At 47.8% G+C, this 23197-nt stretch overlaps 1 protein-coding gene across 1 annotated transcript in view; it reads left to right on the top strand.

Annotated features, from left to right (window-relative positions):
• Window positions 1-13553: 13553 nt before the first annotated feature.
• The window catches only part of TUSC3 (tumor suppressor candidate 3), a 1343405-nt gene continuing 1333761 nt past the window's right edge, over window positions 13554-23197 (top strand). The window contains exon 1 of the mRNA XM_069631593.1: window positions 13554-13725. Coding sequence (XP_069487694.1) covers window positions 13624-13725 — 102 coding nt within the window. The 5' untranslated portion in view covers window positions 13554-13623. The remainder of the gene's footprint in view (window positions 13726-23197) is intronic.

Raw genomic sequence — 23197 nt, 5'->3', positions numbered from 1 at the left:
TGGGGGGGTGGTTGTGGCCACTGGTCAGATTCTTAGGTGCATGGCTGTATTATGTTGTGGCGGTTGTGGTCTGCCCACTGGTTAAAAGTACTGTAATAGCATGTTTACAGAAGTGGAAAGGGCCTTTGGTGGCTGGCTTATGTGTGTGGGTTGTGGAAACTGGCTGGATTCTTGGATGCATGGCTGTATTATGCTGTGGTGGTTGTGGCCAGCCACTAGATTCTTTGGTGCATGGCCGGAGGCACCCAAGAGTCTGCCCAGTGGGGTAAGTACTGTAATAGTATGTGTACAGAAGTGGACAGGGCATGGGGCGGTTGGGTTATGTGTGTGGGTTGTGGCCACTGGCCAGAATCTTGGATGCATGGCTGTATTATGATGTGGTGGTTGTGGCCAGCAACTAGACTCTTGGGTGCATGGCCATAGGCCATGCACCCAAGAGTCTGCCCACTGACTGCAATTCCTGTAATAGTATGTGTACAGAGGTGGAATTTGGCTATTGGAAAAAACCATTACAATAATATGTGTACAGTAGTGCATAGACCAGGCCTTTGGGCAGACAGCTTATGTGGTGAGTGCAGGCAGGCTTTATTAGGTTAGGAGAGTGGAATGTAGATTATAGTGGGATGTTTGGATAGGTTAGAAATAGGTCATATGTCCAAGATTCTAGGCACTGGCAGAATTACTGCACTATCATATGGCCATGCAACCAAGACTTTACCCACAACTATTGCAGTGCCTAGTGTTCGGTGGTCAGTTGAAGAAACATGTTTGGGCTCATTTGGTGACTGCATGAGGTATTCTTACAGTAGGGGAGTGGAGTCTGCATGCTATGGTGATACTGGCATTGGGAAACAATAGGGCTGGTGGGCTACTTCAATATGTAATATGTGCAGATGGTGTTTGAATTGGGAAGGTAAGGGTTACTTGTGTGTGGGTTGTGGTTACAGGCCAGATTCTTGGGTACATGGCCGTATTATGCTGTGGTGGTTGTGGCCAGCCCCTAGACTCTTGGGTGCCTGGACTGACCCCAGATTCAGACAAAACATTGAATATATATTCCACCTCCTGTTTGAAAGTGAACTAGCAACTCTATGTTACGGAGATGCACACATATTGAAAATAGGTTCCAATTTTTTAAACATGTCTGCTAAGCAACTCTTCAAAAGGTGCAAGACAAAAATGAAGTTTTGCAGTCAAATATCACAAATCTCTTGCAAAACATGCGTGGTACAAAAGAATACTGGTTCCGACGTCACGCAGAGTTACGGTGTATGCTACGCACCCTTGGCCCACCCACATGGTTTGTCAATTTAAGTTGTGCAGAGTATGCATGGGGAGACTTGCACGACTTCCTATGCATAGCAAATTAAAACAAAGCAGGAATAGACATAAAAACACCAGGAGAACTCTGCTCTCTTGACCCTGTAAATATGTCAAGGTACTTCCACCACCGCCATGCTGCATTTCATCTGTAATAAAACAATTCCTTCCCTCAGAGAAGTGCAACACCTCTTTTGGAGAAATGAATAAGCAATCCAGAGTAGCACCACACATCCACATGCTTTTGCGAATAAAATATGCTAAATTTGGTCAGGACAGTGATGCCACTGTTTTGCAGCTCATTCACAAATATGTAACTTGCTTCATCCCTTCAGAAAGCACACATAGTGAGCTACATACACCCATTTTGTGGTTTCAAAGATGGCAAGTATTGTCGATGCAGATATAAAAACAAAAAGGGAAATACTACACCAAATGCCTCTTTGGTTACCCTAGACCGGTTTCAGCACAAGGACAAGTGAACAGCTTCTGTTAGACACAGTGTGAAAGGCAAATCGCCTAAGAACACATGATGCATTAGAAGAAGCAAAGCGTCAAAGTACATCAATGATTACAATGCAATCATTGCCCTTTTGTGCAATGCAAACATAGATGTGCAGTACATTGCATACAATTCCACTGCTGTTGCATGATATGTCGCAGCCCACCTAACGAAAGCTGAGAAAATAGAACTCAAAGACCTCTGGGATGACATATCATCTGACAACACACTGTCACAAAAATGATACAGCTTTGGCATAAAAATGCTCTCCCATAGAGAAAGTGGTTGCTATGACGCTGCACACCGTTTAACACGTTGCTGTAACGCTCACCTGATTCCCACGGAGGCGCTGGTCTTGGCAGGAAGGTGTCTGCGACTCGAAAAGTGATGTGCAGGACTCGATTGGCTTCTGGGGTCGAACCTCTTCTCACTGTGTGTCGAACTCGAAGGGTGAGGTTTCTGCAGGTGAAAGAATATGGGGGTTAAGGGTCTGGGTTGTTGAATGTCCCTCTCTCTCTCCCTCTCTTCCTAGCTTCTCCGTAGAGCCCCCAGGTCAACGTGCTCACCTTAGATAGGTGAATGCTGGACTCTCCATCTGCGTCTGGTGCAGGGTGCCGTTGCCAGTTCCTTCACTGGTGAAACATAGGCCTCTTGAACTCAGAGGATCGTTACCTTCGTTAACTGCACGAGCGGTGAGTTTCCGGACACCTTTTAGTCTTTATAGTCTTTAGGTGCGTGACACGTTAATATTGAACAGGACTCTGTATAATGCTTTTCCCTTTTTGTCTTGCAGGACTCTGGAGATGGAAGATGGAGTGAAGCGCCTGGAAATGAGTCAGTAAATGCAAGCGCTCAAACTGTCTTTTTCCCTTGCTGCTTAGTTCGTGCTGAAGAGACGCCGGAGTATTTGCAGGCGTTCTATTGTGACGAGCGCGATGGGCGTAAGTAAATACCTGTCTAATGTCTCTTCTTTTGTCTTCACAGGCGGCGATGCAGCGTGAAGAAATCCGGAATTCGCGGAGTGCCGGTAAGTAATACAATGCTTTTGTCTTCACAGGCGGAGGTGCAGCGTGAAGAAATCCGGAATTCACGGAGTGCCGGTAAGTAATAACAATGCTTTTGTCTTCACAGGCGGAGGTGCAGCGTGAAGAAATGGCCGCAGCCGATGGATCAGGTGAGTAAGCACTGCGTGTAAAGGTTGCCTTGCTAACCTGTGGTTTCTTGTCTTTGCAGGTGCTGTTGTTGACTGGATACAGGAATGGTAAGTATAAATCTTGCAGGTTCAGGATCGAAAGAAGAAAGGCTGGAACAGACTCGGTGAGCGTTCTGCTGCAGATGCAGAATAACGCGAAGCACATTTCATCTATCGGATGTGGTTTAAATAGCCTTGGAGTGATGAGGCGTCTTCCTCCACGGCCCCGCCTAGGTAAGAAAAGAGTTCCAGTTCCAGAAGAGTTCCAGTGCTGTATCCAGGGAGTGGAGCTTGCCCCACCCAGGTTAGAAAGTAGTTCCTGTTCACAGAGGACTTCTAAGTGGCTGGTAAGTAAGCAGCATGGTCTGCTGCAGGTAAGTCCACCCAAGCATCTTCATACATAATATGAGTCCGGCGCTTCCAGTGCCGGGACCAATGACTTTGATGAGCCTGGTGCCACCGGCGCCAGGACAAGGTCCAAAAGGTCCCAGTGGGGACCGGCTGGTGCCTAAGATAACGGTTAGGGGCCTGCTTCCAAGGATGTTGGGCTGTTCCCGACTCCTTGGAAGCAGTGATCATGACAGCACCCCCCCTCAAGGCCCCTCCCAAGCGCGTCTTCTCCGGGGGTTTTGGCTTGTCGGGGTGATTCAAATGGAATTTCTTGACCAGACGAGGTGCGTGGACATGTTCTGAGGGTTCCCAAGACCTTTCCTGGGGGCCGTATCCTTTCCAATCAACCAGGTAATATAATTTAGATTTGGAGATTTTGGAGTCTAGGATGTTCTTTACTTCGAACTCAATTTCTCCATCTACTAAAACAGGTTCTGGGAGTTCGGTCAATCGGGTTCCTGGTTGTACTGGTTTTAGTAAGGAGACATGGAATACTGGATGTATTTTCATATGCGAAGGCAATTCCAATTTAACAGCCACTGGATTAATTATGGCAGAGATAAGATAGGGTCCAAGGTATCTCGGGATAAAAGTGCGGGGTCCTTTTTTAGAGGTAGGTGCTTAGTGGATAACCAGACCTGATCTCCCACTGCGTAGTGAGGGGCCTCTTTACGGTGCTGGTCTGCTCCTTTCTTGAATTGAGCTTTAGCTCTTTGCAGATGGTCAGTGGCTTCCTTAAAAGCACGAGTGATCTCCGAGTGCAAGTGATCCACAGCAGGTGCCTCAAATTCTTGGGGAGGATCCAGGTTAGAGGTTCTAGGATGGTGTCCGTATAATAAGAAGAAGGGAGTCTTTCCGGTTCCAGAATGAGTCGAATTGTTATAAGCGTATTCAGCAATCCAAAGAATGTCCTTCCAAGGGTTTTCCGTTTGTTGGAGCATGCAACGTAGATATTGCTCTAGAGTTTGATTTGTCCTCTCGGTTTGTCCGTCAGTTTGGGGATGGTGACTGGTAGAAAGTCTCACATCTATTTGGGCTAAACGACAGCAACTTCGCCAAAAGTGGGAGATGAATTGACTTCCCCTATCGGAAACCAAAACCGAGGGAAAACCGTGTAACCGAACGATGTTTTCTAAGAATTCTCGGGCCAATACTGAAGCTGAAGATAGGCCCTTCAGGGGAATGAAGTGAGCCATCTTGGAGAATAGATCCACGACTACTAAAATGGTATTATATCCTGAGCATGGAGGTAAGTCTGTGATGAAATCCATGGACAGGGTATGCCATGGACAGGGAGGGATGTCTAGTGGGTGTAAGAGGCCGGCTGGTTTCTCCTTCAGACTTTTACTTTGGGCGCATACACCGCAAGAGATTACAAAGTCTCTAATATCCTTTTTCCATGATGGCCACCAGAAATGTCTTTTGACCTTTTCCATGGTTTTGGTTATGCCAGGGTGACCCTCCATTAGTGAATTGTGGTAACAGGAGATTACCTATCTTTATATCTTCTCACTGGGCAAGTACAATCGTCCTCGGAAAAAAGGTAGGTCTTGATCCACTGAAAATTCTTTTCCCCTTAATTGCCAGTCCTGTAAGTCGGCCGGAGTTAGAAGTGATTTGACTGTGGTCTTGATGTCCTCAAAGGACTGAGCGCTGACCAGACCCAAAATCTTTTGTTCAGGGATTATGGGTATTGGTTCTGGATTGGTCAAATGTTCATCTATTCCCATCCGGGAAAGGGCATCTGCTTTTCCATTTTTACTGCCAGGTCGATAAGTAATTATAAAATCAAATTCAGCCAAAAACAGAGCCCAGCGAAGCTGCCTGGAAGACTGAGCTTTGGCCGTCTTCAGATACTGTAAGTTGCGGTGATCAGTCATTACGGTGACTGTGTGTCTGGCTCCCAAAAGATAATGCCGCCAGGCTTTAAAGGCCGATCCGATAGCTAAAAGTTCCTTGTCTGTAATTGAATAGTTGATCTCGGGAGCCGAGAATTTGCGGGACCAAAAGGCTACAGGATGTAATTGATGTGTGACCGGATCTCTTTGTGATAAAACTGCCCCCAAAGCAAGACTTGAAGCATCTGTTTCTACGATTTAGGGGAGTTCTGGACGAGGATATTTTAGAACAGGTGCAGAAATGAATTTAGTTTTTAAGTCCTGAAAGGCTTGTTCCGCCTCAGTAGACCACTCAAAACGTTTGTTTTTCTTTAACAGAGCAGTGATGGGCTGGACTATTCGAGAGAATTCAGGAATGAATCTGCGGTAAAAATTAGCGAAGCCTAACATGCTTTGGACTCCCTTTATAGAGGTTGGTGAAGGCCACTTGATAATTGCATCGACTTTCTTTGAATCCATATGGACTCCGTTGGGTGACAATATGAATCCCAGGAACTCAACTTCAGTTACGTTAAAAACGCATTTTTCGAGTTTAGCAAAAAGGTTATGTTGACGTAGCCTCTTGAGGACTTCTCTAACATGTTTCCGATGTTCTTCTTTAGATGATGAATCGACGAGGATGTCATCAATGTAGACAACAACACACACATCTATGAGTTCTCTAACGACATCATTCATAAAATACTGGAAGGCGGCAGGAGCGTTGCAAAGTCCAAAGGGCATAACTTGATATTCAAACAGCCCATACTTGGTGCGGAAGGCCGTCTTCCATTCATCGCCCTCTTTTATTCGTACCAAGTGGTAGGCTCCTCTGAGATCCAACTTTGTATATATACATGCGTCTTTGACTTGGTCCAGGAGTTCAGGGGTCAAAGGTAACGGGTATCTGTTTTTAACGGTGATTTGATTCAGGGCGCGGTAATCTATACAAGTCCTAAGGTCTCCTTCCTTTTTCGGAACGAAGAACAAAGCCGAGGAAGCTGGAGATTTTGAAGGACGGATAAACCCGTTGGCTAGGTATTGGTCCAGATATTGTCTGAGGTGAAGATTCTCTGGCTCGGTGAGAGCATAAATCCTACTGCAAGGAGGAGTTGTTCCGGGTATCAGATCTATTTGACAGTCGTAAGACCTATGAGGAGGCAGGGTGTTAGCTTGATCCTTCTGAAAGACGTCTTGGAATTCCTGGTATTCGGGAGGTAATTTGGGAACCTCAGAAGAGATTGCCGCCAGTGAAACATCAGGCCGAGGATAACAAGTGGTAAAACATCCTGGAAACTGAACCGTCTTTGCTCGCCAATCGATCTGAGGATTGTGCTTCTCTAACTCTGATCACATCGAACACGATTTTCTCCCGGTGTCCATCTTGGCTCACTAGCGTCACTTCTTGGGTGGCGTGCGTTACTGGTCCGGAGGCTATCTCCGTGCCATCCACTGTAGTAATGACGTCTTTTACTGCCTTAGGGACAAGGGGTAGGTTCATCCTTGATACCATTTCACGGTCCACATAATTACCGATTGCTCCGCTGTCGATGTAAGCTTCAATTGCATGCAAACGATCCAGACGATCAGGACTAATGAGGACCATGGGCACCACGAAATGCGAGGTCACGGGACAGATCTTAACGCTCGGCAAGAGGACCTCTACACTTGTCGGGCTAGGTCGTTTCCCTGCTCAGAATTTGTGGTACAGGTATCTGCGGCTCCCACAGCCTTCTTAGCTGGTTTCACTGGACAGTCTCGAAGAAAGTGCCCTGAGTTTCCGCAATAGAGGCATAATTGCAGCTGTCTTCTTCTTTCCCGCTCTTTTTGGGTTAAAGGTCCTTTCATGCCCCCTATTTGCATGGGTTCTATAGTGTCAGCTCCCTTAGTAGAGGTCTGTGGTTTAGAAAACACTGGGGTATCAAATTTGGAACGATCAGCCTTCCTGTTCTGTAATCTGTGGTCCAATTGGACAACTAAGTCAATATAGTCTAAGCATTCTTGTAGAGGATTCACTACTTGAGCTAACACATCCTTGAGCTCTCCACGCAAGCCTCGGTAAAAAAGCGTTATTCTCTTATCCTCGGGCCATTGAGTTTCCACTAAAAGTCTGTTGAATGAGGCTATATAAGTCAAGAGGTCTTGATTACCCTGTCGTAATGAAAGAGGTTCATTGTCCAAGGCCTGCCCTTGTGCATGTCTTGCGAACAGTTTCTCCATGCTGGACTGGAAGGCCTGGAAATCATGTAAAACCGGATCATCCTGGGTGACTAAAGGGATCGACCAATCTGCTGCGCTGCCACTGAGATAAGAAAGCACGAAAGCCACCTTGGTCTGATCTGTTGGGAATGCAGCTGGTCGACATAAGAAGTGTAGGTGGCACTGGATGATGAACACTGCAAATTTCTTTGGGTCACAAGAACAGCGTTCGGGCGGAGCCAATGGCACATTACCGGGTAGATTGATTTGCACTGGATTTAAAGATGATGCAGAAGGATAACTTCCTCCTGGAGCGGGCAAAGGTGTCTGTCCTGCCTGCGTTTGTAGCAATTGCCTAGCGAGGTCCTCTGCTCGCTCCTTGGAAATTATCAGCTCTCTTCTTAGAGAGTTTGTTTCCTGACGAGCTGCATGTACTTCTGCTCTTAATTCCCCGAGCAACTGGGCTAATTGATCAGTGTCTGAGGTTTCCAATGCGCCTGGGTAGGAGTTTTGCGGCGGGCTTCGCGTTCTGTAACGCTCACCTGATTCCCACGGAGGCGCTGGTCTTGGCAGGAAGGTGTCTGCGACTCGAAAAGTGATGTGCAGGACTCGATTGGCTTCTGGGGTCGAACCTCTTCTCACTGTGTGTCGAACTCGAAGGGTGAGGTTTCTGCAGATGAAAGAATATGGGGGTTAAGGGTCTGGGTTGTTGAATGTCCCTCTCTCTCTCTCTCCCTCTCTTCCTAGCTTCTCCGTAGAGCCCCCAGGTCAACGTGCTCACCTTAGATAGGTGAATGCTGGACTCTCCATCTGCGTCTGGTGCAGGGTGCCGTTGCCAGTTCCTTCACTGGTGAAACATAGGCCTCTTGAACTCAGAGGATCGTTACCGTCGTTAACTGCACGAGCGGTGAGTTTCTGGACACCTTTTAGTCTTTAGGTGCGTGACACGTTAATATTGAACAGGACTCTGTATAATGCTTTTCCCTTTTTGTCTTGCAGGACTCTGGAGATGGAAGATGGAGTGAAGCGCCTGGAAATGAGTAAGTAAATGCAAGCGCTCAAACTGTCTTTTTCCCTTGCTGCTTAGTTCGTGCTGAAGAGACGCCGGAGTATTTGCAGGCGTTCTATTGTGACGAGCGCGATGGGCGTAAGTAAATACCTGTCTAATGTCTCTTCTTTTGTCTTCACAGGCGGCGATGCAGCGTGAAGAAATCCGGAATTCGCGGAGTGCCGGTAAGTAATACAATGCTTTTGTCTTCACAGGCGGAGGTGCAGCGTGAAGAAATCCGGGATTCACGGAGTGCCGGTAAGTAATAACAATGCTTTTGTCTTCACAGGCGGAGGTGCAGCGTGAAGAAATGGCCGCAGCCGATGGATCAGGTGAGTAAGCACTGCGTGTAAAGGTTGCCTTGCTAACCTGTGGTTTCTTGTCTTTGCAGGTGCTGTTGTTGAATGGATACAGGAATGGTAAGTATAATTCTTGCAGGTTCAGGATCGAAAGAAGAAAGACTGGAACAGACTCGGTGAGCGTTCTGCTGCAGATGCAGAATAACGCGAAGCACGTTTCATCTATCGGGTGTGGTTTAAATAGCCTTGGAGTGATGAGGGGTCTTCCTCCACGGCCCCGCCTAGGTAAGAAAAGAGTTCCAGTTCCAGAAGAGTTCCAGTGCTGTATCCAGGGAGTGGAGCTTGCCCCACCCAGGTAAGAAAGTAGTTCCTGTTCACAGAGGACTTCTAAGTGGCTGGTAAGTAAGCAGCATGGTCTGCTGCAGGTAAGTCCACCCAAGCATCTTCATACATAATATGAGCCCGGCGCTTCCAGTGCCGGGACCGATGACTTTGATGAGCCTGGTGCCAACGGCGCCAGGACAAGGTCCAAATGGTCCCAGTGGGGACCGGCTGGTGCCAAAGATAACGGTTAGGGGCCTGCTTCCAAGGATGTTGGGCTGTTCCTGACTCCTTGGAAGCAGTGATCATGACAGTTGCACACCGTTTAACACAGTGCACAGCCTCATATGGGAAATCTGAAAACATAGTCTGGCTGAGATCTGGTCCTGCTGCATCCAGAAAAGTTGTGCTCAAATCATACCAAGACATACAAACAATAGCCAAAAACAAACCCAACAGCCAGGGCATTTTGAAAAACTATTTATTGAACACATACTACCCAAACAGGAGTACTGCTTTGGAAACCATGTGACTATTGCACATAGCTCAAACTTTCTCGTACAAGAATAATTTTAAACAAGATGAAAAAGTACATAGTCAGAAGTTGTGAAGGCAGCCTGGTTAAACCTACCAAACCCAGCCTGATTAATCATGTGAAGCTATCATTTAAAACTCCTCAACATAGAGAACATTACTACATGTCCCTACTCCAACTCTTCAAACCATGGAGAAAAGAAGGAGATTTATTGGACACCCATGATGCCTATGAAGATGCTTTCAATGCAAATGAAAGCAGTATAACAGATATCAATTTCAAGCAGTACAAAAGCATGTTTGCTAATGAACGCCAAGAAGAAGAAGAAGTGTAAGCACAACTAAATGAAGACACTCCTGAAGGCAGTCAATCTTCTCTTACAGGAAGCCAAGAACCACTTGGATTGCCACTCATAGTAAATTAAGCAGAATTAGCCATGACTGAAGTGGAAAACACCATGTGTCAGTATGAGGAATCTGAAAAAAAACTTTGCTCTATTGAAATCACAACTAGAAGTAAGTAAACATGGTGTGCAGCACGAAACTAAAACTTGTAGCTATCAAAATTATAAACCTGTACTGCTGTAAGTAAGTGGTGAAGTTGGTTCAGGCAACCAGTTGTCCAAGGCCAGCCTGCTTCTTCGAGGGGACTGCATAGTGGTGCCACAGGCTAGGGTGCAGCAGATCATCGAGCTGGCACACCAGGGACCCCAGGGTGCGCCAAAGACAAAGGCCCGCCTCCGACAGAAAGTCTGGTTCCCGGAGCTTGAAAAGAGTGTGGGAGAGTTTGCGGCATCATGTGTGTGGTGCCAGGCGGCGTCACCTGCGCTAAGGGAACCGACCATTGAAACCATGCCAAGAGGGACAAGACCATGGGAGGTAGTGCATGAAGACTTCGGCTCCACGACCAGGGGCACAATCTTCCTGGTGGTGGTTGACGAGAGGTCCCGATACCCAAAGGTGGAATTCGTAGAGTCCATTGCGTTTGAAAAGGTGGTGGTGGCGCTGTAGAAGGTTTTTGCCACTCACGGACTGCCCAAAGAGCGGAGCACCCTTTCAGTGCAAGAGCTTTGCGGACCTGATGAGAGGAGACGGAATACACCACCGGAAAGTCACCCCGCTGTGGCCCAGAGCAAATGGAGAGGCGAAGCGCATGACGAGAACGCTGAAGAAAGTGTTGCGCATTACTCAGGGCCAGGGCGAATGTCTGCAGTGGGCGCTGTATGTATTTCTGCAGGGATACCGGACCACCACGCACACTTCCACAGGGGTGGCGCCTGCGGAGGCCATGTTTCAGCGATGTCTGAGGGACGTTCTGCCAGAAGTGGGGGAGTGTGAGCCCGTGGTCATTGACAATGAGCAGATGGAAGGGGAGAGAAGAGTACGGACAGATCTGGAGAACACCCGAAAGGGTCCAAAGCCCCTGATATTTGTCCAGGGGGATGGGGTATTGGTGAGAAACCGACACCCTCAAGGAAAGCTCTCCCTCACGTATGACCTGGTGACGCTAGATGTGGTGGCGGTAAAGGGGTCGATGGTCACGGCGTCGGATTGGAACAGCCTCTGTCACCCGCAATGCTAGCTTCTTCAAAAAACTGGGCAAGTTCAGGGCAGAGACTACGGCAGACATGGACATGGAGGAGATGCCTGATGAAGGTGGTGGCCCCCCTCTTCTACCGGGGTCTTCGACCCGCGAGGGGCATGGTGATGGAACACCGACCTGAGAGACTGGCAGGAGGTACCCCCTGAGGACAGGGCGAGGGAAACTTGCCCGTCTTACGGACTATGTAATGGACTAGATAAACTGTTGTTATGCCCCAGATGCCGACGCTCACCTGGGAACCAGGGTGGATGTCATTAAAAGGGTCTCCGGGGACATATTGTTGCAGTGTGCTGTGATTTGTGGTAGTTAGTGCTTCCTTTTCATGTGTTTCGTTGTTATGAAAAAGGAGGAGTGTGGCGCTGCCGCTTTAGGGCGCGCGCACGCAGCAGATTAACGTTTCATTCCGCCGCGTGTGATATAAATAAACAGGGCATTGTCGGCCACTGCAGAGCGACCGGGGAGCCTGAACCTATAACACTGTGTCTGTGAAGAGGTGGGGGGCTCACAGGCACATGGAGAGTGGCGAAACACATGGAGGTGTGGGCGGAAAGTATTGAGGGAAAATCCCACTCATATTGACGTCATTCACCGTCAGATTTGTTTTTTTTTGTAAGAAAACGTGGGCAGGAGGGGGGGGTCAGAGTCTTGCTGAAAGAGGGGCGGGGTGTCGGTGACATCATTCCCCAGGGTTCTCTTGTGCAAATGTAGGCAGCAGGGCTGGCTTTAATCCCCGGGCAGGCAGGGCAATCGCCCAGGGTGCCACATGCATACATGCCAACCCTCCCGATTTAGGCGGGAGACTCACGATTTTCCAGTGAAAAATACTGCTATTTTTCACGTTCTCCCACCTAAAATAATTATTTCCCCAATGCATTTCTATGGCGAAATTGTTGTCTCCCGATTTCGCTGTAGAAATCTCCCTCTCAGCTGTTTTGGAATGTTGGCATACTGAGCCCCTGCCATGACAGCTCGGAGGAAGTCTTTCAAGTGCTCTCACGAGCTGGCGTGGTTAGGTGAAGGCGTGGCAGGCGCCCTACCGTAATACATTGCAACCCACTCTCCTGCTGGTGCTGGGCATGCCAGCATAATAGCGGGATGCTTTTCATTATAATACACAGCGCCAGTCAACCCGTGAGGGGGCAGCGCAGCTGCCATTTCTCCCTATCTGTACTCTAATTCAATAGTTTAGGCTTATAGGGACGCCCAAACTAGAAATGCATATAAAATCAACTCGCCAGCCTTCTTGGGGTGTCACCCACCTTGGAACAACAACACGCTCATGGCAAGCCCCATAACCCTCTAGTGAACGCTCATCCTCCTGGAACAAAAACATCCGAATTCACCTGCCATATGAACTCACCAGATTGACATGAATGGATATAGCCTGATACAAAAAGTCTAAATAAAAGATTAGGATATGGTTGTCAGCGTGAAACGTGAGCGAGGGTTAGGAAGTGATAAGGGGTGGCATAGAATGAACATTTGAAAAAACTAGCACCATTTAACATTTATGAACAAAATTGCTTTGATGGGACATGTCCATTTGTATTGGGCGGAGCTTAATGGTCGGTGTTTCATGCAAAGGTTGCCACGCTGCGCGCTTTAAGAACTCCGCTGAGCCATAGGTTGAAGAGGCACTCTCCCGTTGATATAAATTGCATCTCTCAGCAACCAGCATCATCCCTTGTAAACACTCAAGGTTGCGGCGATTGAATTGCGCTTGTCTAATAAACAGACAATCCTTTCTACGGCTGCCCATTCTCCGGTGAACATAGGAATGGGTTCGGCTTGAGTGAAGGGCGACCTAAAGAACACAAACCGTGCAAGCAAACGGTTGCGAAATCCGACTAAAATAATAACGTGTGTAGCTAATGGAAAACAAAGCCCGTTTACTCCAATATTACAATCATGTACACACACATTTTCTATTTGCAAGACTATTTAAAAAAAACAGCTGCTCTCAAATATAATTCACTGTTAACAGCTGATATTCCAAAACCTACTTATTAGAATGATCGTTTCATAAAGATGTTGTATGTGGCAAAACCAATGCATACCATTTCAAGTGGGTGCTCGATCATATGAAAACAACTCTGTAATGGCAGTCTCTCTTTTGTTTTCATACCCAGTGTGTTCGACCAGTGACGTCACAGAGCCTCAAGCCCCGTGGCTCAATTCTTATCACTATTGCTACAAGGATCACCATTTTGGACCACATTTCCCGGAATGCTGTGTTCTCAATTGCCTGTGTGCGATAGGTGGATCCTCCGTCCAATCACAGAAGAGAACGCCTTACTGGTCCACAGGTGATGCTAAGGAGAACAGCATTGTCAAAAACATGGCGTTGAATCTGAGGACATCCCTTGAGCACCTGCTGTCTGTGACCTGGCTGCTCGTTCTGCTTCTTTGCCACTGTGGGGGCGGGCAGAAGAAAAAAGAGGTAGACCAGCGAGCACTGTTGCATGTTTTTTTTTTAGCGCACTCACAGTCTAAATTGTGTTCCCCGTTCTACAGCAACGCAGGCAGTTGCAGGTTTATGGGTTGGACAATTGGGCACTGTTGTTCTGAGTTCTAACAATAAATGTATGAATACGTGATAGTTAAGAAAAATAATTTCTTATTCCATCATTCAATAGATTAACACAAGGACGAGCTGGTGCATAAATCGGGACTGTGCACGTGCAGTATGTTTTTGTGTGTGACCTGTTAACGCCCCCTCCTCACCTGAAGTAACAGAGTCATGTGTCGTGGTTTCAGTGTTTCATTAATTTAACGTTATCCTGCAACAGTCTGTAAACCTTGAAATGCATTGTGAAGTAGTACCCAAAAGATGAATGCGCACACTAAAACTAAGGTGCATATGAATATTAGACAGAACTATAGCATTACAATACATGACTGTACGACTTCCTTAGCTGTAATTCATTTTGAAATATACTTTCATTATTGTTTCACATTTATTTTTAATAAGTAATTTAGGCAACATACGAAACACATCACAACTATACATTTTACATTTCATCCTTAATAAGACAATTAAAAACCCTTAAGACTTCAATGGTGAATACTAAAACAATCCAAGTACCAATGGGAAGCACATAAAAAAAAAAATCCCATTAAAAGTAGGGACTTTCACGAAAATAGGCTTTCCCGGCGGGGCCTGGGCTCTGGAGCACCCGCGTACTACCAAACTAACCTATGTTACTGCTTCCGAATGTTTTCATCAGATTATTTCTACGTATCCCGACGCAATGAATATATTTTGCTATGTAAATAGACACCATTAATATCATTAGTAGATTTTCAATAATCCATTTCCCTCGGTTGTACTACGAATATGTGCAAGGTTAGCATTTGGCTTCAGGTATCTAACCCTCAGGACCTTAAGTGCATTGTTATTTCTGATAGCCCCAGGCTGCCCCAATCACTCAAGCACGCACCTTGAACAGAAAGGATCAGACGCGTCTTGCTGGTCTAGGGTCCCGGCGGCAACTGTCGTGCACAGGGTCCCGTTTATTTACTGCGCATGCGTGGCCCATAGTGAGGCTTACGCATGCACATTACCAAACGTATGCTCCGTAACATTCCTCCTTTTCTTCAAATAACAGAAATTACCAAACATGTTATGCACTGGCCCAACAGGGGCTGACAAGGTGGGGGGGTACCTACTCTCACAACAATAGACCCAACATGAGTCATTAATAACAGCCACTGCTGCTCAGGGATCTGTGTCCATGATAAAGTCTTGAAATCGTGCCGGACATCTTCGCCCTTCCCTTCTCGGGTATTTCCGTCTCCCTATCTGGGTCGGACGTGAAGCGCCTGTGATGGGTGGTTCCTCACCACTGTCACCAGCAGCTGCACTGGATTCTGCATCCCTCGGCCCACTGCCCGTAGAGTCTTCCTCATCCACACAGCTCTCAATTTTCTTAAAGGAAGACCCATTTCTTGTTCCAGTCCTTCTTTCATCAGCGGCAGTCACCATGGACCCATTTAGGTGGGTCACAGCCATGGGTTTTGGTTCATATGTGAGGGACAATTTTCCTTCTGCGTGCCGATTGCGCACCAGCACAGAGTCCCCCACCGAGATAGTAGAATGGCGGAGGCGCCTCTGTGCACTTTCCCGCTCATTGCGTGGTTGTCTTTTCTCCCAAACTCTTTCGTTGTCTTTATACCCTGGCTCTCTTCCCTCAATTTCTGGGTTGAGGCCTCTGGGGCATCGTTGAAAAAGTGCTTCCGCCGGTGTCACTCCTGTGGACTTATGTGGGGGTCGCTCGGTATTGCCGGAGAAACTGAAACAGATTTCTTCAAAGTTCTCCCCCACCATTCATCGAAATCCTGAAAACCTTGTTCAAGGTTTGCATGAATCTTTCAGCCTCGCCATTTGCCCTTGGCCAAAGAGGAGTTACCTTGCAACGCTTTGTCCCACACTCCTTCATGAAGTTGGCAAATATTCACTCCAGGGCCTGAATCGTGTGGTTGCTGTATTTCAGAATACCGGGACCACTGATAAATCACAGCCAGGAAGTACATGCCCCTCCCAGTGGAACCAAAGTCTGCGTGTACGGTGCACCATGCTTGTTCACTCCTCGCCATGGATTCTATGGGGGGTTCCTTTGCTGCCAGACTGGTTGCTTGGCACGGTATGCATTGATGGATATTCATCAACCTTGCGGTCCATGACCGTGAACCACTCCTTGGCTGGTAGGCAGGCCTTTGTTTTTGCTGTGCCTTGGTGGCCTGTGTGCGCCAATTCAAGCACCTTTCCCACCAGTGCTCGTGGTACCACAATATGGCACCCCCTCCACATCAGTCCTTCTTCTGAGATCGACAGTTCATGTCGGGCTCGTCACAGCGCCTGCAAGTCCTGCTGGGCTCCTTTTTCCCCTCTGTGTGTTGTTGTCCAATATTCTTTTCCATTCTCCACTGTCTTTGGCACCCATAATCAGTAGAAACACCTCATCTGCTCGGGATGCGTCAGCCACTTCAGGGATGGTCAGTGCCATAGGCATGGCCGCTTCCACATACGCTATGGGATGCATTTGGCCCTGTGCATCAGGTTGCAACAACACTGCTCCTAGCCACACAGGACTTGTATCCACTACTAGTCTCGTCGCCCGTTAAGGCTGCCCTAATAGTGTCAAACGCCATTTGTTCCCTGGACGACCATTCCCACACAACAACACTCCTGGTGAGAGCCCTTAAAGGCTCTGATAGCAAAGCTAGATCTCGTATGAAACGACCACAATAATTCACCATTCTAGAAAACTTCTAACATCTGAAGCAGTTTCCGGGGTTGTTGCTTCCTTGATGTCGCATACCTTTTTGGGGTCCGGGGAGATGCCTCCTGTGTGGAACACAAACCCAAAAAACTCAATTCTGTCCCTGAAAAACTCACATTTACCTTTGTGCAGCGTGAGGCCCAGCTCCCGTATCCTGTCCAGTGTTTTTTCAAGTCTCTTCATGTGTTCCGTTTCGGATGAAGCAAACACTAAAATGTCATCGCTGAGGTTTATCACCCCTTTTAGTCCTGCCAACGCCCCTCGGATTGCATTCTGAAAAACTTTAGCTGCCGACGATATGTCGAAACTGAGTCTTTTGAATTGGTACAAATCTTCATGCGTTGTGAATGTCATGATGTAGCGAGACTCCAGATGCAGCTCCAGCTGATGGTACCCAGACCGGAGGTCTAGTTTAGAAAAAACTTTAGCACCTTGGAGTTCGCCCACAATGTCGTCCAGTGTCGGTATGAGGTGTCGCTCCCGATGGATTGCCATGTTGGGCAGCCTCATGTCTAAGCAGATGCTCACTGCACCCGGTTGTTTGGGCTTGCCCGCCACAACAATTGGGGACACCCAAGGAGTGGGACGCTCGACCCTCCGATTATGTCCAGATCTATCAGTGCCTGAAGCTCCTGCTCGACCTGCGCCCTCGGGTGGAAAGGAATCCTCTGATGTTTCAATGCTGTGGGCCTCACCGACTCATCAATATGGAGGCGTATTGGGTCCCCCTTGAGTTTGCCGACCCCCTTGGAATTCGTCTGCATACCTTTCTGTATGTCTGGCAAATATACAGACATTGCAAAATGTACGATGTTGAGGGCCTCCAACGCCGCACAGCTCAACAGTGAGTGCGGACGTGCCTCTGTCACAAAGAATATTGCTTTTATGGAGTGCTGTCCATGAGTGACAGGTGCTATAAATGCCCCTCTCAACGGCAAGGATGCGTCACCCCCAAACGTATACATTTTGGCTTTAGTTCCCTCTAGTGTTGATGGACCCGACAATGCTTCATAGTGTCCTGCAGCCAGGACACACACAGGCTCCAGTGTCTGAGGACAGGTGTCTGAGTTTCCCCAATGTGAACCTCACATGTGGGTTGACATCTCTTTTTTTTGACCCAGATGCAATGTTGGAGATGAAGAACACATCCTCTTCCTCCTCTTCCGCAATGTCAAGTTCTTCCATAGTTTGCTCTATGGTGGCAACACTTTTCAGTCTTCTCGGGCTGCCGCTGCTGACTCTTGCCAGACCTCCTGATGTGACCACTGGCACTGACACTCCACAGCGACCACACACTCTCGCCTTCGCGGGGCACTCACCAGCATGGGGTAGGTCATATCCACAGTACTGAGAGGGATGTGCCTGTTCCGGTTTTTAAAAACCCTCTTATCGTCTAGTAGGCCACCGCGTCTTTTGAGCTGTGTACATCGCATAGCGTCCCACCGCAAAAGCTTCCTCACTCTTCCCAGGGTGAACTGCTGCATCCATACGGGCACCTCTACTTTCCGCCAACTCATACGGTGCAGCTACTTTTTCTGCGCACCAAAGTTATCCTCTAGACAGGGGACACACTCTTCCTGTTCCGCCCGGCCACAGGATTCCCCCACTCCATACTGACAGGGGAAATGCTGCCAACTCCAAGGGCTCTACAACACCCACTCACAGCAGTAAGGCTGCTTGTTCCACCAGACTACAGGGACTGTCTGTTCAGGCCAGCCATCAGACCAGGACACCTGAAAGCACCTACTTGCACCGCCTGACCTGCAAGGTACCCTACCTAGGCTGCACTGGTCAAATGGATGGTTAACTTTTCGGGGGCAGTGTCGTCTGCCCGCTGCTCCCCCGCATCAGGTCCTGGTAAATCTTGTTGCCAGTGAAGTAACCAAGGTGGGGTCCTTCCACCTTCCACCAAACGGGAGCCAGGTAAATTACATGTAAGTTTATTGTGCCCAGATGTACAGGTAAGTTCCTGAGTACACAGGGAGGAAACCATGGTCCATCCACACAGCTCTCCTTCTTTCTCCCTTTCTCTCTTTCGCTCTTTCTCTTTCTCTATCCTCCCTCCCACCCCTCCTTACAATCTAAACACTCAAAGGACAACACTCCACCAACTCAACATTCACCAGCACATTACAACAATATTCTCTAAAGGAGGCACGAAAACCCAACACCATCACTTCAACAATTGGAAAAGGTTTATGTTCTGGTGCAGATCAGTCCCTAAATCCAATTGAATGTTCACCATCCAACATTCTACACTACATGCTTTATCTACTAGACTCTGGTCTAGTTTTTAACTCCATCAAAGTACACCTAGCGGCCTTGTCTGCATGCGGCACTTTGCAGAACAAGGTGTCTTGGTGGAAAGTGCCTGTTGTCAAGGCTTTCATGGAGGGAGTAAATAGATTATACCCTCCTATTTCTAATCTTCCATCAGGTTTGGACCTTGTGATGCTGGAAATGCATGGGAGGGACAGGGTCTCCGTATCCTTGTCCTTTACTGCTTTTTATCGTGTCTTCTGTCGTGTTTTCCGCGCAGGAGTTCATGTGGGACTCCTGGCGGTGCAGCTCTTTCTTTTGGTTTGGTGAACGGACCCGTGGGATACCCTTATGGCACCCATGGGTGGGGGGTACAACCCTGTGCCCCTAGTGTATGTTTTTGGGCACCTGTGGGTGGCCCACAGAGCAGGGTATGGGCTGGTGGCAGCTCCATGCTGAATTTGACAGGTGTGCAGAGTATCCTCCATTTTGGGATACCCCGGCCCTGCCATTGGGATCAGTTGATTCCTGATGGAAAACAAGATGGCCCCGGTGGCCTCTTGCTTTCTATTACCCATTACCTTGTTTTCCCAAAGTCCTGGGAAGCCCTGACTCTGTCCCTTCCCCCTGACTGGCTGTTGGATGGAACTGCCATATATGGTGTTGTTGTGAAGGCCCAGTCAGACTAGCTGGAGCCTTCCCGGTGATGTATGTTGTGGGTACCTCCTGTGGGTGGGACCTGGGTGAATAGAGTGTGCGACGAATATGCATTCTGTGTTGTGGGTGTCTAGTATCTAGTGGCTGATACAATGACTGAGACAACCCTGCCCGAAACCGGTATGAATGCAGCTTGGAGTGTTGAATGGCTCGGTACTTGTCCCAATACACATAACTTGTTGTGAGTGTCTGGAGAGAAGTGAATGGCCTGAATACCTCGTGTGCCTGATTGGCTGCCTGCCTGCATGAATGCCCGTAGTCGTGATTGGATGCTTGAGTGTGACCCAGTGGAATGAATGGGAGATCAACAGTATATCTGTGGACCTCTCACTGCTAGGAATCGTGTTCAGAAGCTGAAGTCCACTACGACGAGTAACTGGATTAACTGATACTTCTCCTTGAAGCCCTGCTGGACGAGAAGAATTGCTGTTGCTCTCCTTCACAATCTGAAAGCTGCTGCGCCTCCAAGGAATGACCCAGAGAGGACCTGGTAAGGCGCCCTCTTCCCGAGCTACGAGGGACCATCGTGCACAGCTGATCTTTGCCAACGCTCCCTGGTAGACAGACCTACGACAGGCTGCCGACCCGATACGGGGACTGCTGCGGAACTCCAAGGAGAAGCACTCCGACTGCTGTCCGCCACTGTAGATGACCCCCGTCGCCGACCGGAGCCGCCATGCTCCCGTTTGCCTAAGAACTTTCATTGATCATCGGACGCTCTCGTCTGCATCGGCATCCGCTTGTCTCCCGCTGGAGAAGGCCCGACCGCCGACGCACCAAGGAGCATCCACTGGTGGGTTTCCCGCCACCTACAGACCGCAGAGACGCCAACGACTCGACGCCCTTACTGGGCCTCAGTTCTTCATCATCTCTCTGTGGTCCAGAACTATTGTCATCGAGGTGCCCCGCACGCCTCTTCCTTGCAGGACGCCAACGCTCTGTCGTCGATGAGCACCACTAGGAACAAAGCGGCCACTTCCCTGCCATAGTTCACCCTGTTCGCCGTTGGACGTTCGACGACCCGTGACTCCTGCCTTAAAGGGAAAGCACTCAAGAAGGGCCGTCAATTCCCCGACACCAAACGCCAAGTTCCCCGACACCTCTCGACGATCCGTGGCTCCCGCCTGAAAGGGAGGCACTCAAGAAGGATTGGTCGGTGCATCGTCGGAGAACTCTACTCCACCAGGTACATTGGGGGGTAAAGCCTTAATAGGAAGAAGTAAGACTATCGGACAATATATGGACTGGGCTTGTGCTATATATCTTTATTTACAGGTTGCCCAGGTGGGGGGATCTCCACACAGAACTGTGACTAGAGGTAGGGGTCAGCATTCTGCCTATTGTTTCAACCATTTTACATTCCTTCCTATCTCTATTGCTGGTTTACTCGTTATTGATCTGTGTGACATTTTAACCGTACAGTTGATGCACTTTAATGAGATTTGATAACATTAGTGGTACCACTCTAGACGTGTATATATTTATCAGTATTGACTTCCAAGTACAAAGTGCGTTATTGTGATCGTGTACATACCATTGAATATTATATAAAGACTGTGTTTTCAGTAATACAGTGTGTGGACATTCCTTTGTGGGGGGTTCGGGGACTACACTGTACTTAAGAACCAGCCCGCATCACCTCCTGAGAAGCTAGACCTTGATTGCTCGACCACGTACCAATAATAGAGAATCTTGGCTGGGGTCCTCTGTGCCTCTCCTCTACCATATAGAGAGCTGAAATACAGACACCCCCTACCGGTCTTTAAAGACCTTAATGCAGTACTCTCAAAACTCATGGGTCCGCCTTTCGAGCCTATGCACAAGGCCAGCCTACAACACTTAATATCCAAAACCGCTTTTCTGGTAGCCATCAGCTCGATAAGACCAGTCAGTAAGCTACAGGCATTGTCTGTACAAGACCCTTTTTTTATATTCCACAAGAACAAGGTGGTCCTTAGAACACATCCCAGGTTTTCACCTAAATTCATCTCCAAGTTCCATGTCAACCAATCCGTTGAACTACCTATTTTTTTCCAAAATCCATAACTCAGCTGAGAAGTCTCCATAAATTAGATGTAAGGAGGGCGGACTTGTACTACATAAACAAAACAAAGCCTCTAAAGAAAACAGACCAGCTCTTGGTTTCCATAGCACCAACTAGAGGAGGGGATCCAAAAATGCCATCTCCAAATGGATATTTATATGCATACAACTGTGCTATTCACTATCCAGAAAGACCCTACCTTTCACTAGCGGCTGCTCTAGCATTTATTGTAAACGTCTCCTTAGATGCTATTTGCAAAGCAGCTACTTTGAGTTCCATCCATACCTTTACAAAGCATTACTGCATTGACGCACACTCTAAAGCAGATTCACAGGTGGGACAAGCATTCCTAAAACATCTATTTGCCGCTGTACCTTCTCACAACCAACCTCCTTTTCCAGATACTGATTGCTAATTTATGCATAGCATGTGATTTAAGAAGATCCACAAGCCTCAGAAGGCATACATTACTCACTGTAATTGTATTTCTGATGCGTGTATCTGCTTAGATTCACATGTGCCTACCCTTCCTCCACCCCTGGAGTAGAAGGTGCATAGTTTCTTGCTCCACCACTATGTTCTGCTTTAGTACATCTGTACTCGTGCTACACTACATGCAACATCATGTCGGAAACAAATCAATCGGAGGGACCTTGATGCGTGAAGGACCATGGGTACAATAGAATTCACACTAGGGACTGTATTACTAACTCTACCAGTCGAGGTCCCTTTTTGAGTTTAGAAAACAAATCATCTAATACTCTGCGACTACCACTAGATGCCGGCCTATGCATAGCATGTGAATCGAAGCAGATATATATTTTAAAACTTTGCTGGAGTGTAATGCAACCTGTTTAGTATCTTGTATTCTAGTTTGAAACTACTTTTCAAGCAACCTGTCTTGTAAAGCTACCCATTTTGTGCCAGTCGTCATCTGTTATCTCCATCCTCATGTCGGTCGCCCCCTTGTACCTTACTTTAATTAACTTATCAGGTACTCATTCAATGATCATTTTGTATAGGGTTGCTATTATACTACTGCATTCGTATGAATGTACTAAATATGCTGCACGTGCATTCTTCTGTGTCACTAAAGGGTGAACCTGTAATTTCTTCGAGAACGCTGTCCTTAATCTGTACTATTGCAAAGTTTGATGCCTCCTTGGGCTCACCCCTCGAGGTCTGCATTGTAAGAAATTGCCCCCTTTTGTACATGTCCCCAGTCATGTTGTATCCTAATCATTTCCAGTCTAACATTATATCTGTATCCCAGGTTGGCCAAATCTCCGGGACCTTCCTCAATGGCACGTTTATATAGTAGAGGGTTGTCAACTAGCTTTCAGCTCTAGTTTACGCCACACAAAGAGTTAATTTCATTAGGCCGAATTGACTGTCATCAGTGTAAGCCCCTGCCAGGAGCAGCATTTTCAGCTCTGTTATGCCTGCTGCAGCCCTCTCTAACTTTACATGGGGTGGTTCTGGGCCCGCCCCAAACTGGTAGGAGGCAAACTGTGCCCGCACAGCTATCCAGTGTAGTTAAAAGTTAGGACCCATAAATCCCCCTCTATGGTATGATTGTGATGGTGTCCAGTCATAATATCGAATACAAA

This window comes from Ambystoma mexicanum, chromosome 6q (genome assembly GCF_040938575.1).
Source record: "Ambystoma mexicanum isolate Mex_15411 chromosome 6q, UKY_AmexF1_1, whole genome shotgun sequence".
Classification (NCBI taxonomy): Eukaryota; Metazoa; Chordata; class Amphibia; order Caudata; family Ambystomatidae; genus Ambystoma; species Ambystoma mexicanum.
The sequence above is the reverse complement of the archived record's forward strand: the minus strand, read 5'-3'. Positions and strand labels throughout refer to the sequence as shown.